An 18,979-nucleotide genomic window follows, 5' to 3' on the forward strand; every position below is an offset into this window, starting at 1 on the left:
TTTTCAGATCGGTTTATATTTGAATATATATTGTATTCCCTAACTGGATTGCTCTACAGGAGAAGAACTTTTCCAGTATTCTTTGTAACAAACAGATTTAAAGGAAGGGAACAATAAAGAGTAGTGATCTTTTAGCTTAGCAGTTTTCATAGAAAAAGGAGAGTACTGGTATAAAACCTTCAGGAACCAGACCATTAAAAAATTTGAGCTCAAAGGGGAGCCGGCAAAGCGCAGTCAAAAGAGATGATGCATGGTCAAGGTTTTTTATTTTTGAACTCAGCCTTGCAGCTGTGGTTTGTAAAAGTTGTAATTTTTTAAAATAACAGATCTGTGACTCCACCATGCAATGAATTATAATAGTCAAGTTGTGCTAATATGGTAGATTGTACCAGCAAGGCAAAATGTTTTTCATGGAAGAACAGTTGAACAGATTTTAGTTGTTTCATCTTAAAAAAGTATTTTTGACCAGATATATTTATAATTCAGAGATTAAAGAGATTAAAAAGTCTAGTATGACTCCTAATACCTTAGATCAGTGGTCCCCAACCCTGTCCTGGAGGACCGCTAGCCAGTTGGGTTTTCGGGATAGCCCTAATGAATATTCATGGGGCAGATCTGCATTCCTATCATCTTCATTACATGCAAATTTCTTTCAGGCATATTCATTAGGGGTATCCTGAAAACCTGACTGTCTGGTGGTCCTCCAGGACAGGGTTGGGAACCACTGCATTAGATGATATGTCTGTGTTTGATGAATCATTCTTAGTTAAATGAATTGTTAAAGGAAAAGTTGGATGCTGTTTGCCTAAGCATAAAATTTTTGTTTTAGCGGGATTCAATTTGAGCAGGTTATAACTAGCCCAATTTTTGATTTTCTCAGTGCAATTTAATATATTCTGTTTAGACTCTGCAGTATTGGAAGACAATTACTGTAAAATAAAAATGTCATCTGTGTAGGGATAAAGAAATTCACCCTCGCTTAGCTTTATCAAATGCAAAGAACTCATAAAGATATTAAACTGTACAGGAAGTCAAGGGGGAGCCCTGAGGGACTTCACAATCTGAGGACCAAAAATGTGAGCAAGTACTTTGTTTTTACTGAATATGATCAGTTTTTAAGTATTTGTTAAACCAATTAAAAATTGTTCCTCCAATTCAAAGATCACCCAGTGTATTTACCAAGGGCTTTTTTTACATAGGTTCATTAGGGCCTTAACACGCAGAAATGCCGCGCGCGCTAGCCACTACTGCCTCCTCTTGAGCAGGTGGTAGTTTTTCAGCTAGCATGCGCTAATCCAGTGCGTGCGCTAAAAACGCTAGCGCACCTTTGTAAAAGGAGCCCCAAATGGTATGATCTGCCATTTTGAACACTGCCAATAGAATGAATTGTAGAAGCCCTTGACCACCCTTACTAATTATCTCATGCTCTAGAATATAACTCAAGTAAAAGAGTTTTGGTGCTGTGTAAGCTCCTAAAACCATATTGAAAAGGTTTTAATATCGAATGTTTATCAAGACAATCTACCAAGTGTTTGGCAACTAACGATTCAGACAATTTGTAAAGATATCTTAGTGATCAGCCCATGTTAGAAGACTGGGAGAAAATCCAAAGAAGGGGATTTTGATATTGGTGTAAAAACAATTTTTCCCATGGACATTGAAAAAAAACTGTCTTGTAAGAAGTAATTCATTTATGATGTTATCCGTGTGACAGCTTCTAAAGGAGGATGTTTTAGTAATGCTGAAGGACAGCAGTCAAGCAGACGTGAAGATTTTGATAGTTTAGAGATCTGTGATTCAATTTCAGTCTCGGAGATTACATTAAATGAAGTGCAGAGCCTATCTAAAGGAGAAATCAGATTATTTTCTTGAAAAAAGTCAAAGTTTTAGGTTGCTAATACTGCTCCTGCAGAAGAAGATTGTGTAGTGCTGCCTCCTTACCATGGGAAACTTTGCCAAAGTGGTGGCATTAGAACAATCACTGGAAAGCCTTGTTTCTGGTTTTAGTATTAATTTGTTCTGTATTTGGAACAAAATCTTTTGATTCTGATGCTGTATGCAAATTTTTACAGAGTAGTAAAATTTCCTTGCATTACGCAGGGGTGCTGAAAAGTTCTTCGTCCAACCAAGAAAGGAATGATGTGGAGCCATGAAATTTACAAGTTGGATATGGGAAGGGCGTTAGATGTAGTGTACTTGGACTTTAGTAAAGCTTTTAACATGGTGCCGCATAAGTGACTGATAAATAAACTGAATGCATGCGGTATGGGCCCCAAAGTGACAAACTAGATTAAGTGGAAAGAGATAAAGGGTGGTCATAAATGGAGTTTGTTCAGAGGATAAAGATGTTGTTAGACTGTATGTTAAAATGTACAGTGCTGTGTATGCCTTTCAGCACTATAGAAATAATAAATAGTAGTAGTAGTAGTAGTAGGGTTCAGAGGAGAGCGACATGTTTGATAAAAGGGACGGAAAACCTTTCATACACTGAGAGACTGGAGAAACTGGGGCTCTTTTCCCTGGAGAAGAGGAGAATTAGAGGGGATATGATAGAGACTTACAAGATCTTGAAGGGCATAGAGAGAGTAGAGAGGGACAGATTCTTCAAACTTTCGAAAACTACAAGAATGAGAGGGCATTCGGAAAAGTTGAAAGGGGACAGATTCAAAACCAATGCTAGGAAGTTTTTCTCCACCCAACGGGTGGTGGATACCTGGAATGCGCTTCCAGAGGGCGTGATAGGACAGAGTACGGTATTGGGTTTCAAGAAGGGATTGGACAATTTTCTGAAGGAAAAGGGGATAGAGGGGTATAGATAGAGGACTTCTACACAGGTCCTGGACCCGTTGGGCCGCCGCACGAGCGGACTGCTGGGCACGATGGACCTCTGGTCTGACCCAGTAGAGGCACTTCTTATGTTCTTAGTAAGTGCCGCAGGGATCTGTCCTTGGTCTTGCTCTATTTACCATCTTTGTGAGTGATATTGCGGGAGGACTGTCTGGCAAAGTTTGTCTTTTTGTGGATGATACGAAGCTCTGTAGTAGGGTAGACACTTTGGAGGGTGTGGATAACATGAGGTGGGATCTGGCGAAGATTGAAGAATGGTCTGGTAATTGACAACTAAGATTTAATACTAAAAAAATGCAGGGTCATGCACTTGGGCTGCAAAAATCCAGGAGAACAGTTTAATATAGGAGGCAAAGCACTTTCTTTGCACAGAAGAAGAGCGGGACTTGGGGGTGATTGTGTTTGATTAACTTAGGGTCAAAGCCAGGAGGATGCTTGGGTGCATAAGGAGAAGAATGGCCAGTATGAAAAGGGAGGTGATAATGCCGTTGTATAAGTCTCTGGTGAGACCCCATTTGGAATATTGTATGCAATTTTGGACACACTGCCTTCAAAAAGATATAAATAGGATGGAGTCGGTCCAAAGGACTGCTACAAAATTGGTTAGTGGTCTTTGTCATAAATCATATGGGGACAGACATAGAGCCCTTAATATGTATACGTTTGAGGAAAGATGGGATAGAGGGGATATGATAGAGATGTTTAAATATCTCTGTGGCATTAATGTATAGGAGGTGAGTCTTTTTCAAATGAAATTCCTGAAGGAAAGGGCATAGGATGAAATTAAGAGGTGATAGGCTCAGGAGTAATGTAAGAAAATACTTCTTCTTTTTTTTTACAAGAATCAAACAAAAGCAAGTAAGGATGCCCAGAACTCACTCAATTATTATAATCTTCCAAAATTTCCCCTAGCACTGTTTAAAAACCAACCAGAAAGATGGCATATAATCTATTTTTTTAAAAATGGAGAAAAGACCTCCATGTCATACAGGCGTGTCTAAAACTTTAACACCCCCACAGACAAAGTTGTTGAGACAAGAAGACACATCCTTGGTCAGAAAAACTCCATCTCATTAATACTTGTTCAACATCTAAAGTACCTGGCTCTCAAAATCAGTGCATAAATATATAGTCATACAAACTTTTAGTATTGAAAAAAAACGCCAAACTTATCTGAAAAAAGCAGTTTCTTGCAGTGCTGGGCAGCAGAAGCAGAAAACTCGCAGGATGAAGCACATGCCAAGTATTCGCGGCTACAGAATGGCTGCCAGCAAGGAGCTCTTCACTCTTCCTCAAGTTTGTCTGTGGGGGTGTTAAAGTTTTAGACACCCCTGTATAACAATGAGGTCTTTTCTCCATTTTTTGATAGATTATACACCATCTTTTTGTTTGGTTTTTAAACAGTGCTGGGGGATATTGTGGATGATTATAATATTTGAAAAAATACTTCTTTGCAGAAAGGGTGGTAGATGAGTGGAATAATCTCCCAGTGGAGATGGTGGAAATGAAGACTCTCTCTGAATTCAAGATAGCATGGGACAGGCATGTGGGATCTCTTAGGGAGAGGAGGAGATAGAGGATGCTGTGGATGAGCAGACTGGATGGGCCATTCAGCCTTTATTTGCCATCATGTTTCTATGTTTCTATATTTACTTTTAAGTTCAGCACACTAGGCACATTAATAATAATAACAACAGTTTATATACTGCAGGAAGTATATGCGTGAAGTTCTATGCGGTTTACAGAGATTAAAAGAAGGTACAAATAGATTAAACTTAACAGGGTGGAAGCTAGAGATTAACAGCTCAAGGGATCAGTTATTGAGAAGAAAGGTTGTACGGGTCAGCTGCCTAGATACTTCAGGAACAGATATGTTTTTAGGCGTTTCCTGAATTCCCCATAAGTAGTAGGCGTAAGCAATTGTTCAAGATCTTTACCCCATAATGCTGCCTGATGTGAGAAAAGGTGTTGATGGTGTCTTTTGAGTTTATATCCTCTAACTGGAGGGAAAACGAAGATCGAATGTGAACTTCTCTTATGTTTGTTGGCTGAGAAGGAGAAAAGGTCAGTTATGTATTTAGGGGCTAGTCCATATAGTACTTTAAAGCAGAAACAGGTGAACTTAAACTTTACATGTGCCTCCATCGGTAGCCAATGCAGCTGTCGGTAGTAAGGTGTCACATGATCAAACTTCAGCCCGAAAATCAGTCTGACCGTTGCATTTTGCATTAATTGTAATTGTCGCATATTCTTTTGGGAAATTTCTAAATAGGCTATGTTACAGTAATCAAGTTGATTCAGTATGAGGGATTGTACCAGGATTCTAAATGCTGGCATATCAAAATATGCTTTAATTGATCGAAGTTTCCAGAGAGTGAAAAAACCCTTTCTGATTAAGGAGTCTACCTGGTCCTTCATGGTTAAGCACTGGTCTAGTGTTACACCCAGTACCTTCACAGTAGACTGACTAGGATAACTAAGGTTATTGATGCATAGCGGTGTCAAGCGGGTGTGGTGAAGCTACAAAAAATGTTGTTTTTTCTGAATTAAGTTTCAGTTTGAATTCAGTCATCCATTGCTCCATCAAATTTAGTGCTTCTGATGCCTTGGGAGTAATTTCCGAGAGAGAGTTAGTAAATGGAATGATGTAACTGCGTAACTGAATAATTTTATCCCCAGCTGGGTCAATTGTGCACCTAGTGAGGACATGTAGACATTGAAAAGCAATGGGGATAATGATGATCCTTGCGGTGCGCCAGATGGATTGCTCCAGGTATCGGAGAGATCGTAATTGAAATGTACTTGATAGGTACGGGACATAAGGAAGCCTCGGAACCAGTCCAACACCTCTTTCCTAATGCCAATTGCGTCTAGGCATTGTAGCATTTTCCCATGGTCAACTAGGTCAAAGGCAGAGCTCATATCAAATTGTATGATCAGGGCATTAAGGCCCTTACTGAACAGGAGACGCAGATTATCTAAGATAGCTGCAATTACTGTCTCAGTACTGAACAAAGGTCTAAAGCCAGATATTCCATCAGTCGGGAATGTACCAATCCTTCCATGATTTTTTACGATGAATGGAATGGAAGCTATTGGTCTATAGTTGGTTACCAGCGTTGATGATTCTTTACTATTTTTTGGAATTGAGGTTATTATTATGTGACCATTATTAGTGAGGAATTTTCCATTTTTTAGGTTACGGGCAGAGATATAGCAGAGATAGTTTAAATTCTAAAGAAGCCGCTTTCATAATTTTTGGGGGACATGTGTCCAGACTGAGGTATGATTTAGAGTATTTGTTATATAGTTTGATATAATTGTTCCATTCTAAATCTTGAAAGGAACTCCAGATCATGTCTGCTGGTATTTCATTTCCTTGTATGTTAGCTATTTGATTACCGTTAGTGTCATTTGTTGAACAGTTGTTTCTTAGGTTTTTAATATTTGATTCGAAATGCTGTGCTAAATCATTTGCTGAAGGTAGTTTAATATTGTGCACGAGTTGAGTGTGGCGTGTGGTGTCAAATAAGTTCGTAACCAAGTTGAACAGCTCTTTTGTATTGATTCCTTTTGAACTAGTGCTAGATAAGTTGATTTTAGAAGAGTAGAATGCTTTATGTTTGTCTTTTATCAGTTGTTTGTAGATTTTTATGTTAGATCTCCAGTTGTTACGGTCTGATAATTCTCCTGTTTTTTTTCCAAATTCTTTCTAGTCATCTTACTAGTTGCTTCATTTTTAGAAGTTCGGAGTCAAACCATTTGTTATATTTATTTGCACAGCTTTTGCTATTTAGTTTAGGGGCTATTTCATCTAAAATGGCTGTGCTAGTTTTCATCCAGTGATCCCAGAAATCGACTTCTTCTCCTATTTCCGCTTGTAATACGTATTGTGACCAACATTGTGTCTGAAGTTTCTGTAACCCTTCCAAAAAGTACTCTGATGACTGGTCACTGAAATACTGCTCTGCCACTGCAGTCACCTATGAATTACTCGAAAATTATTGCCCTTCCAAATTCTTTTTAAGGTTTGGAAACAGAAAATAGGCAGATGGAGCAAGATCTGGTGAGTAGGGTGAATGGTCTAACATCCCAACTGCATCAAAACATCCATCATTTTGCCAGCCACAAGAGAGGTGCATTAGAAAAAGAGAACACCTTTCCACAGTTCCCCTCTCCTTTTTTTCTTTCAATGACTCCTTTAATCGGCACAGCAAGTTACAGTAGTATTCTGCATTAACTGTTTGGCCCCTTGGAAGTCAGTCATTATAACACCTTCCTGATCCCAAAACACTGTGGCCATGACAGGGAGAAGAGGAGACAGTGGATGTTGTAGATGGGCCATTTGGCCTTTATCTGCCATCATATGAGTATTTCTATATTTCTATGTCTCAATGATTTTCCTGCTCACTTTTGGGTCTTGAATTTCCTTGGCCTTGGAGAATCAAGGTTTTTTTCAGTCATTTATCGGCTTCCTTCAAGACTTGCACAATTTTCCCAAAAGTCTGTATGAAGTCCAGATGAAAAGTAAATAATTCACTCTCCTATCCCTAATGTATTTTAATTTAGTTTTAGTTTTTTAAAAAAAATCTCCACTTCTATTGTTGTAGTATTTTAAACCGCTTAATACTCATGTACTAGCAGTATATTAAATATAATAAATCCAATCCAACTAATGTACCACTGAAAAACAAAGTTCTCAAGAGTTCTCGACAAGGTCCTTGTTTTGTGGTTCAAGCCGCTCCATCAGGAGAAAACCGGCTTCACCAGGTAAGGCCGGGATGCCGGGAGGAAGGCAAAAATATGTTTTTTCCCCCCCTCCCCCCCAAAAAAATCACGAGTGCGGAAACTGCGAATGGGGAGGGGGAAGTGTATAGTTCTTCAGACGTAAAAAGAGCAAATAATATAACACAGGAATACCATTTCTGTAGCTGTTGAATACAAACTAAACTAGGTTTCATTTCAGACAATAAAGACTAAAACAAACTGAAAATGCAGTCAATGGGATAATAATCAGCCTGTGGCATTAAGTAACTTATAAGTCGCTTCCAGCACACGCCAGACATAATCCCAGTGATGGGAATGCACAGCTTTCGGCATTCTATATCTAGGTATATCAGCTGGCCTGGAAGTTAACCGGGCACTGGTCAATATTCAGACTGGTGCCTGGTTAACTTGGCACATAGAGTTAAGACAACTGTTTTTCTATCCAAACATTATTTGCTTACTTAGCCAGTTAGCAGATTGAACATTGATGTTAACTGGCTAAATTGCTGGTCCATTCTATCTCTGCCCCCGGTCTGCCCTAAACTAGCTGGTTGGGATGGCTTGTTAGCAGTAGTATTGAGTATTACTTCTAATTATAATTTCTATATTGCTGCTAGACATGTGTAGCACTGTACTTTAAAGAACATTCAAGAGGCAGTCCCTGTTAAGTAGAGCTTACAATCTATTCTAACAGACAAACAGAGCAAGTCTGGCGTTAGGGAGTTTCTCAGGCATGATTACTTTACAAGTTAGTGAGGGTTGGGAGTTAAAAGCAGCATCGAAAAGGTATGCTTTAATCTGGATTTGAATATTGCCAAGGATGGAGCTTTACATACTGACTCAGGCAGTCTGTTCCAGGCATTTTATGCAGCAAGGGAGAAAGAACCTCGTTGGAGTTGGCAGTAGAGGAGAAGGGTACAGATAAGAGAGACTTACCCAATGAATGGAGTTTTTTGGGAGGAGTGTAGGGAGAGATGAGAGTGAATGCACTTGTAAGTCAATAGGAGGAATTTTGAACTATTTGTGGAAATGGATAGGGAGCCAATGAAGTGACGAGGAGAGGGGTGATGTGGGCAATGTGACTTTGGCGAATATAAATTATGCGACAGAATTTTGAACAGATTGAAGGGGGAAGAGATGGTTACATGGAAGACCTGTGAGAAGCACGTTGCATTAGGCTAGACCAGGGGTAGGCAATTCCGGTCCTTGAGAGCTGGAGCCAGGTCAGGTTTTCAGGATATCCACAATAAATAAGTATGAGATAGATTTGCATCTCAAGGAGGCAGTGCATGCAAATCCATCTCATAGATATTCATTGTGGATATCTTGAAAACCTGACCTGGCTCCGGCTGTCGAGGACCGGAATTGCCTACCCCTGGTCTAGATGAGAAGTGATAAGGGTGTGGAAAGGGTTCTGTAGTGTGCTCAGAAAGGAAGGGTTGGATTCTGGAGATATTATAGAGAAAGAAACAGGTTTTGGTGGTCTGTTGGGTTTGTGCAGAGAGAGGAGTCAAAGATGACCCTAAGGTTGCGAACTGATGAGACAGGGAGGATGAGAGTAGGCGGAGGGGAGAGGTAGTTTTAGGGGGAAGGATAAGTAAGTAAGTCAGTCTTGGTCATGTAGAGTAGCACTACCTGGTTAAGTGTCACCGAATATCGATGGCTGGTTAGCTCAGCAGGGTTTAACTGGGCAGGAAAATTTTCTGGGCAATCCCTTATGAATATCTACCCCTCAGCTGATTTACAGCTCTAGAGGGTAGGTTACATTTTCAGACTTGTCTGAATTTACTGTTCACTCTTCTAGGTTGTGTTTATTGGAATGTTGACAAGTAATTTCATTTTTGCAAAATTAGGACAATATCACAGCATCATCTATTAATAGCAAAATTTCAGAATTACACTGAGGCCAGATACATTAATAGTTCCCACATATTTTGTGTCTGAGAAAATGCTTCATACATAGACTCAATTCTCAAATGTTTGCCAGTACAGTTAAGGATTCTTATTATATAGTAACCATGTGATCAAATTAAAATCCACATGTTGGCATGTAATCCACATGCTAAAATCCACATGTTACTGTAATATTCTTCTCTATGGATGAGACAAACTGGATGATGTCATCCTAATGATGCCAAAATAGAGACTTTCTTTTGGAGCTGTCTAGGAATTTTTTCAGGTTTCCTGGATATGTGTGGTAGTAACCATACAGCCACATACTTGCAGTGTACCTAAAAAGATCCTTATAATTGCAGGACACTCAAGATTTCTAAGTGTGCATCTGGGTAATGAAAATCCCGAGCAATTCCTTACCGTGGCAGTTATCCCAATTCAAACTAGAAGGCATGACATGTCCAACTAGCTATCTACCAGTTTTCAAATGGAGAATGTGATTCCCAGGGCTGGCCCAACCATTAGAGAAGACTAAGCATTTGTCTAGGTCTGTAGCTTCTTTGTTGCAACAAAGAGCAGCTGCCAACAGAGCAAAACAGTAGGTCTTGATAGTTACACAAACTTGGCCATCAGCACATACAGTACATTATATAGGAATTTTGTGTGTTGATCATGATTGATTAGTTAATTATAAAAATCATAGGGGGGGGTCTAAAAATTAATGAAGTGGGGTGGTGGAGGAGAGTAATGCTGAAGATTTGCTTTAGTGAATCCATTTTGTTGGCAAACAAAATCTTTTCCTTCAAGAACTACCTCAATCCATTGAAATTGTTTTCCATTTCAGACACTGTCAAGCATGCCAGAAAGCATGCAGACTTATAAAAAGATGGACTACAGCAGCAACAGCAGCAGTAACAGCAGCAGTGATGTGTCAGAGAGTGAAGAAGAACTTCTTGAACAAGATAATCATAATGAGAAAAAAGAGAAAAAAGTTTCTTATGACATTGAAGAGCATAAGTACAAAGCTTTGGAACGGTCTAGTATGTTCATTGTCATCATTTTAATGAATACGAACTAGACACCTATGTTTAAAAGTTTTTTTTTTATTACTTCATCTAGAAAACTTTAGTGTTGAAATAATTCAGCAGATGTTTGTTTTTATTGTTTATCGTTTGATACTTTACCTTTGAGAGTGTAGTAAATTACATTAAGACTTAACACAGTACAGTACTCCCCTGATAGTTGCGGGGGTTCTTTTCCAGGAACCCCCGTGAATCTTGAAAAGCCACCAATACAGTTTTTAGCGGGGGAGACAGGAGAGGACAGCCGGAGAGGCAGGAGAGAGCAGCCAGAGCGCCGTCAAGTGAAGGAAATCACTCGCGAAATGCTCCGACCGCCTCTTCCTGTACTAAAGTCAGGCCTCACCAATCAGGAGCTGCGTGTCAAAGCAGCGGTCAGTGTTTTTATGTTTGCTTACGGCTGTATTCTTGGATATTCAGAGCTGGGACATGTCCAGGTGCCAGCATGGAATATTTGGTTGTAGGTTAGCTGCAAAAACTTATGAAGTTAAGTGCAATATTCAGTCCTTAACTACAAAAGATGAACCAAATAAGATAGGACTTTTTTTTTTGTCCAGGTATGTTTGTATGAATTTTCAGAAATATTACTATTCAATGTGAAACAATAAAAACGTGAATAACTATAATAAAATTGTAAAATAACGTGAGACACAGAGAAAAGCAAAGAAAATAACTATTTCCATAAAATTTTTGTTAAAGAAAATGTACCTAACCTAACCAGTTTCAGATCAGGTACTAACTACATATATTCAGTGGCATTAACCGGTTAAGTGCCACTGAATATTTGTGGTTAGCCAAGAACAAGTGATTTAAACAGCCTGGATCCTCTACGGGCTTTCTAAATTGTTTTGATCAGTCAGACTATGTTGACAGTGTTTGCTCTGAATAACTACATGGGCAGATTTCCTACCCCTTCTCCCCCACCCAGCCCTTTCTTCCATCTCTAAGGAAGGACAAAGAATAACAACCAAACACAAATTGAAGTTTTAAACATCAAGACCTTAATGGGAGATCTTGGTGGTCTGCTAAGTGACAAGAGTCCAACCCAAGAATCTCTCTGAACCACAGGCGTCAGGCCATTTCATTAGCTTCATGATATCATTTCATTAATTATTATTCATATGTAAGTTAGTATAGCTTCCAATTACAATACAATTACTTCATCAAGATCCAATGATAAATTGCATGTAACTTCATTTTGCCACTAGGTCCATAATTGATTCATTGGTCATATGATTTATTGTGAATCTTATTTCATTAGTAATTAACATTAGCATCTCTGTAATGGCTTAGTTAATCATGCACAATTAGTTTTGTTCCTGTCAACAATTGAGGGGGGGTTACATTTAGACTATCAGATCATCTTCTATTTCAATGCATTGGACATCTTATAACAACATGTTAGTGACTTGTTCCCTGTTCTAGGACTTAGGTCTTAGGTCAGTAAATATGGCACTTCCTCTATTCTGTCACTGGGACAGTATATAGCTGGGACCAACATTGATTTAAGTAAACCTTTAAGTAACAGCTTGCCAATAATCTACTATAATAAAACCCTAAGCGCGCATGCGCACTCCTACCTGCGTGATCTGTGATCCGTATGTCCGTGGCAGGCAGGAGTGCGCATGCGCGAGGCAGTTGGTGATACAGGTAGGGAATGTTTTCTTTTTTTTTCACATGCCGGCCCTGATCCCGTTATCGTCTCTAAGTTGAAGTTCGAGGGGGCAATGAAGAAGGTGGAAAAAAAAGCGGGAGGAGGGCAAGGCCAAAGCCACCACTTCTGAGTTTTCCGCCGGCTCCCTTCCCCCCTGACAATGAAATCCCAGAAAAGACCCTCCCCTCTGAACAGGCACAGGAAAGGCGGGTAAGAAGGGGGGAAAGCGAGGAAAGGCTGCCCGATCTCCTTGAATAGCGTGAAGGGGGAGGGAAGCAGGAAATGAAGGGAGAAGTTAACTTAGCGCTGCCACAGGGTGAGGCTAGGAAAAGGAGCAGATGATCACAGCATGAGGGAGACCGTGCAAAGGGAAATGTAAGGGGGTTGAAAAAGCGAAAGGTGAGACGGGAAGGGGAAAGGGAGGGGGAGGAAGCCTACAACGAAAATAAAAAAAAATTTAAACAAAGGCGAACGGAGGCTCTTCTGTAGCTTTAACGGTGATCTCGGTGACGGCTTCAAATTGAATGGAAAAAAAAAACACCGCCTAACAGAGGGAACAAGGGCAGGAGGAAGAGGAGTCTCTAGCACCCGTTAATGTAACGGGCTAAAACACTAGTATTATAATATTCCTTTTTACTGTAACCCTTAAAGCTTTTTCTCTTTCAGCTTCATCTTTTATTTATCTATATTGGTGTCTTTTTTCAGGTATGCCAGGCAAGCGGTGTCTCACACATAGTGGGGTACCCCTCTCCCCGTATCCTGCTTAATATTATTATTTCTATCAATAGTATTATTTAGTGCCAGCAAATGGAAAAATTCATGATCCATGAACACTCTTTTTATTTCAAGATACCTATCTTGTTCCTTTTCAATCCTGGCAACCTGATATTCTCAACTTTTACTTCAGGGAGACTATTACATATTCTGATTAGTCTCTCTACATTGCAGCAAATCAATATTTTCTCTTGTATACAGTATTTTCTATATTTCATCACGTCAATTTGAGTCTTTTGTTTCCCTAGACTAAGTATCCCAAAATGACAGAGTGTCTTCACATCTCACTTTTTCTCTTCCTTCCAACCTCCAAATCCTGCTAATAAATATTGTCTGAATATTTTTCATCTTCATCAGATCAATCTTTAAATAATGAGCCCCAAAGTGGGCACTTGCATTCTAGTTGAGAATACTGTCTTTCTTGTTTTAAAATCCATGTACACTGTATCTTTTGATTTATCCCAGCATTATATTATATGAGATTTCTAGGCCTCTAATCCAGTGTTTTTCAACCGCTGTTCCGCGGCACACTAGTGTGCCGCGAGATGTTGCCTGGTGTGCCGCAGGGCCACCATCAGGGCAGTACTACCAGTCCTGCATTCAGGGGCCCGGAGCTGACAGGGGGCCCGAGGCAGGGGTGCCAGTAGCTCGCCAAGGCAAAGTGAGTCGATCACCCAGGACTCACTTTGTCTTGGTGATCTAATCTATTGAGCCGATAAGTCTTCTTCTCCCCGACGTCAATTCTGCAGTCGGAGAGGAAGTTCGGGCCAGCCAATCACTGCCTAGCTGGGCGGAACTTCCTCTCCGATTGCAGAATTGACATCAGGGAGAGCATGCGTCGGCGTCGGCTTTGGGGCCTGTTATCCATTGGTGGGTCCTGTTCCCCGATGGCAGTGGCAGTGGCTTGGGGAACGGCAGGGAGAAAGAAAGAAAGGGGGCAGGCAGGGAAACAGAAGGAAAGAAGAGAAACAGAAAAAAAGAAAGAAAGGTCAGGGAGAGAGGAAGAAAAAGTTGGGGGAGGGAATGAGGTGTGGAGGAGAGAAAGCATACAGGCTGATAGAAGGGAAGAAAGATTGGATGCACAGTCAGAAGAAGAAAGTGCAACCAGAAATCACCAGACAAGGTAGGAAAAATGATTTTATTTTAAATTTAGCAAAGTGGAGGCAGTATTACCACAGTTTTCAAAGGAATTTGCCCAAATAACTTAATAGTTAACTGGGTAAATTCCCAGAGATGAAAACTTCCCTTCACTTACTATGCACAGTTCTGAATTTATATCTGCTGTCTATATTTTACAATATGGTCACCTTTTACTAAACCGCAATAGTGGTTTTTAGTGCAGGGAGCCTATGAGCGTCAAGAGCAGCGCTGGGCATTCAGCGCAGCTCCCTGCACTAAAAACTGCTATTGTGGTTTAATAAAAAGGATGGAGGGTATATTTGTCTATTTTTGTATGCTATAAAAACCAAATACAGAGAGAGACTGAGAGCTGTTGACGAAGAGCTACGTGTGTGTCTTTCTTCGATTCCAGACAGAATATCAGCTTTGTGTTCAGCCAAACAGGCCCAGATTTCGCACTGAATAAAGTATTTTATAATTTTTCACTATTCTGTTTACTTAATATTTCATAATAAAGTAATTATAAAATACTTTCTTTGTGTTTATTTGATTCCTATTCAAGAGAATTACTTTATATATAGTCAATATAGGCACAGAGTTAAATTTTTTAACATTTTCTAATGGTGGTGTGCCTCGTGATTTTTTTCATGAAACAAGTGTGCCTTTGCCCAAAAAAGGTTGAAAAACACTGCTCTAATCATACCACTATTTTTGATTCATCATTGCTTATATTCCCTTCCCTTATTACTGTAGCCTAAATGCAGCTCCTTTTCTTGTTCTTGAAAGGTTGCTTTATATCATGCCAGTCTCTTCCAGAGTGTTGCTGTGCCTCCTCTAGGTTTGTATCATAAGCAGATTATACCCAATATCTATCTTATTTTTTCTCCGAGGACAAGCAAGTGTAACATTTTCACATCTGGGTGACATCATCCATGGAATCATGTAGACACTACCAAGTGCAATGTCACTTTAAATTTTTTTAAGGCAGTGCCTATACTGCATGCATGCTGAAGTCTTCCCATCCAATGGTGGCTTGCCTGCCCTACAATTCTTATTTTTTTTGTGTGGAGCTGAGAAGCTGTGCTTTCAGTGTTCTCTTCAACATGTCAAACCTTTCAATTTTTGAGTGCTTTCCTGTCTTTTTATTTTTCATTTTTTCAATCATATTTATTTTTTATTTTTACTGTGTTCCTCCATTCCTACCAATTTTGGTTTAATTTGGTCAACTTTTTGGTTTGGGCCTTAGAGCCACTGAGCCCTTCCTTTTTCCAGGGAGAATCAATCGTTTTTGGGTTGCTTGAGTTCCCCAGGCCATTGAGTTCTTTGACTTTGTGTCAGTCATTTTCCTCTCCATGTCAAAGATGTTATTGAGTAGCTTTAAAAATTGCTGTTGATGTAATTGAACCATTTCAGGCTCTGACCTGCATAATTGATGCATCTAGTGTCTAAGTCCTGATCATTGGGACAGGCCCACAAACTTCAATTTGATAAATGCTTTGGTGTTGTATCAACATCAAACATGATAGGGAACTCAGAACCTGACAACCAGCCTTCTTTGACCCTGGCATTGACATTGGTGCTGACTGCATTGAGAGCATCGAGCATTGAACTTCTTTCAGTAACGAGACTCTACATCATTGTCATTGTTGCACTGAGTCTCAAAGATGTGGATCCAGAATAGCTTCAGAGGAGAGGAAGTCCAGGCAACGGCGGTGAACAGCACGTTCAAGTATCTTGGATAAGAAGGGGAGGAGGGAGATGGGATGATAGTTGGAGGGAGATATGCCGTCCAGTGAGGGGTTTTTTGAGGAGGGATGTGACAATGACATGCTTGAAGGCATCATGGACAGTTGCAGTGGAGAGCGATAGGTTGAGGATGTGACAGATAGGAGGGATGACAGCGGGCAAGATAGCACCGAGTAGATTAGTGGGAATCGGATCGGAGGAGCAGGTAATGGGTTTGGAGGATGAGAGATGTTTCCTCCTCAGTGATTACAGAGAAGGAGGAGAGGATAGCAGATGTTGAGGGGAGGTTAGCAGAAGGTTCAGATGGCGGGAGAGGGATGCAGCCTTGTTGAGAGCTCGAGATGAATCTTCAGTATTTTATTGTGGAATAATTTTGCCATTGTTTGGGGAGAAATTAAAGGGGGGATAGGAGATGAGGGTGGTTTGTGTAGGAAATTTAGTGTGGAAAAGAAAAGGTGAGGTTTGGAGCTAAGAGATGTGGTTAAGTGGGTATAGCATTTTTGTTTGGCCAGAAAGAGAGCAGACTGGAGTGATGTCAGCATGAATTTGAAGTGTATGAAGTTGGCATGTACACGGGATTTAAGCCAGAGATGTTCGGCGCAATGGGCATAGGAGCATAGGTAGCAGATGCGGGGATCAGCCAGGATTGGGGTTTGGCACGCCTAACAGGGCATGAAATTAGAGGAGCAAGGTTATCTAGAGCAGAAGAGAGAATGCTATTATAGGAGAGGATGTTGAGGAGAGGGATGAGACAGCAGCAGAGAGGGTTCCAGGTTCAATAGCCTGAAAGTTCCTGAAAATGTTGGTGGCAATTGGCGATGTAACCTGTTGCCACCAAAATTTTGGTGGCTGTTGCATTACTACTTGTGTTGATTTTCTAAGAAGGCAGCTAGGAAGTTCTAGATGTGAGGATTTTTCATTTCTGCTTGTCTATGGAAAAAATGAAGTAAATTTGCCTGTAGCAGGTGTTGTCCATGAACAGCAGGGCTTAAATCCTCATAAACCATCCACCTCCCCAAACAGTTGTATTCCTTCAGATTGTAATAACATAACATAAAAATACACTTATATACCGCTGTACCTTTCAGTTCAAAGCGGTTCACAAAGTAAGAAAGTTATACAAGCATAACAGATTATAAACTAATTTATAAAATTTATCAAACAAATAAGTCTTCAATGCCTTTCTAAAAACCTGATAAGAACTAAAAGTTGGTGATGCTGCTTGCGCTGGGAAAGTTAAAGATATGGGGAAGCAAAAGGGCATACATGCACAGCAGGGGGAGAGGCGCCACCTCCCTGAGTGCCTCTCGCCCTTGTTACACCACTGATTTAAAGCCACACAATTGCAGGATCTACAGGGTAAGAAAGAGGCAAAGGAAATATATATTTACATTGGCATGATATACAGGCCTCCTTCAAAGATGGAAGAAGTGTACAAAGATTTATCAGAAGACATTTAAAATATAGCTGTAAAAGGTGAAGTAGTACTAATAGGAGATTTTAATATGCCAGATGTTGACTGAGGTATTTATGGGATCTCCTAGAAGTAGGGAGATCCTGGATTCTCTACAAGGAGAACTATTCCATCAGTTGATAGTGGAAGCCACACAGGATGGGGCCATATTGGACTTAGTGCTTACAAACAGGTGAAAGTCTTTCTAATGTTATACTGGGTGATCATTTGGAATTAGAGAATGACAAGGAGACAAATTATTCCCTGCCCCCGTGGGAACTCATTTTCCTGTCCCGTCCCCGTAAGTTTTTTATCCTGCTCTTGCCCCCATTCCTGCAAGTTCCATCCTCATCTGCACAAGCCACAAACACTTTAAAACCATAAGTGTTTAAGGTTTGTGCGGTTAACGCTGAGCTTACAGAAATTGGACAGGGACAGCAACAAAACTTGTGGGGACGAGACAGGGAAATTGAGTTCCTATGGGGATGGGGAAAAATTTGTCCCCGTGTCATTCTAAAAACATAAGAATAGCCTTACTGGGTCAGACCAAAAGTCCATCAAGCCCAGTAGCCAGTTCTCACATTGTCCAATTCAGGTTACTAGTACCTGGCCAAAACCCAAAGAGTAGCAACATTCCATGCTACCAATCCAGGGTAAGCAGTGGCTTGCCCCATGTCTTTTTTTTTACTATGGACTTTTCCTCCAGGAAATTGTCTAATAACCTTCTTAAAACCAGCTACACTATAATAATAATAACAACAGTTTATATACCGCAGGACCATGAAGTTCTATGTGGTTTACAATGATTAGAAATGTTACAGATTGAATGGAATAAATAAAGTACAGACTTAGTGATTGATAGTTCTAGCGATCGTTTGTTGAGGACTAAGATTGTATAGGTTGGTTTTCTAAGTATTTCAGGAACAGATGTGTTTTTAGGCATTTCCTGAATTCCCCATAGGTAGAAGGCACGAGTAATTGTTCAAGGTCTTTACAAGTTTCAAGTTTAATATGTATTTGATTAATCGCTTTGTCGTTCTTCAAAGCGATTTACAAGTAATTAAAATTACAGTATAAAAGATATATTAAAATAAATAAAGACTGACGGGACACAGACAATTTGACAAGAACTGGAAACAAAGGGATAGGTCGGGGAAGAAATTACAATATATAATTAAAGAGTGGGAAACAAAAATGGAAAACACATAAGGAAGGGGTAAAAATGAAGATGATTAAATATGAGATTGTGGAAAGAAGAAAAGGTTGGTTCTAAGACTTATTAAAATTCTTAAAAAGAAAAATTTTTCGCTGGGGTTAAATTGTGAAGGCGTCGTTAAAAAGGAAAGTTTTCAGTTTAGTTTTGAATTTTTCTAAAGTGATTTCTTCTCGTAAATATCTAGGGAGAGAATTCCAGGTTTGAGGAGCTGTGACTGAAAAAATATACTGCCGGCGCGTATTTATTATTTTTAGCGAAGGGATCGTTAATAAATGCTGTTCATCTGATCTTAGAGTTCTATTAGAAGAGTAAGGGATTAATAATTTATGAATAAAAGCCGGAGTTTTAAAAAGAAGAGATTTAAAAGTGAGCAAGCTAAGTTTGTATAATATTCTGTGGGCCACTGGAAGCCAATGGGCTTCCTTAAGAAG

At 39.9% G+C, this 18,979-nt stretch overlaps 1 protein-coding gene across 5 annotated transcripts in view; it reads left to right on the forward strand.

Moving 5' to 3' along the window:
* The window catches only part of TTLL7 (tubulin tyrosine ligase like 7), a 262,594-nt gene that overhangs the window by 143,121 nt on the left and 100,494 nt on the right, over positions 1 to 18,979 (forward strand). For all 5 annotated transcript variants that reach the window (XM_033916629.1, XM_033916626.1, XM_033916627.1 and 2 more), the window contains exon 16: positions 10,352 to 10,547. In XM_033916629.1, coding sequence (XP_033772520.1) covers positions 10,352 to 10,547 — 196 coding nt within the window. The remainder of the gene's footprint in view (positions 1 to 10,351; positions 10,548 to 18,979) is intronic.

The sequence above is a fragment of the Geotrypetes seraphini genome, chromosome 12 (assembly GCF_902459505.1).
Source record: "Geotrypetes seraphini chromosome 12, aGeoSer1.1, whole genome shotgun sequence".
Classification (NCBI taxonomy): Eukaryota; Metazoa; Chordata; class Amphibia; order Gymnophiona; family Dermophiidae; genus Geotrypetes; species Geotrypetes seraphini.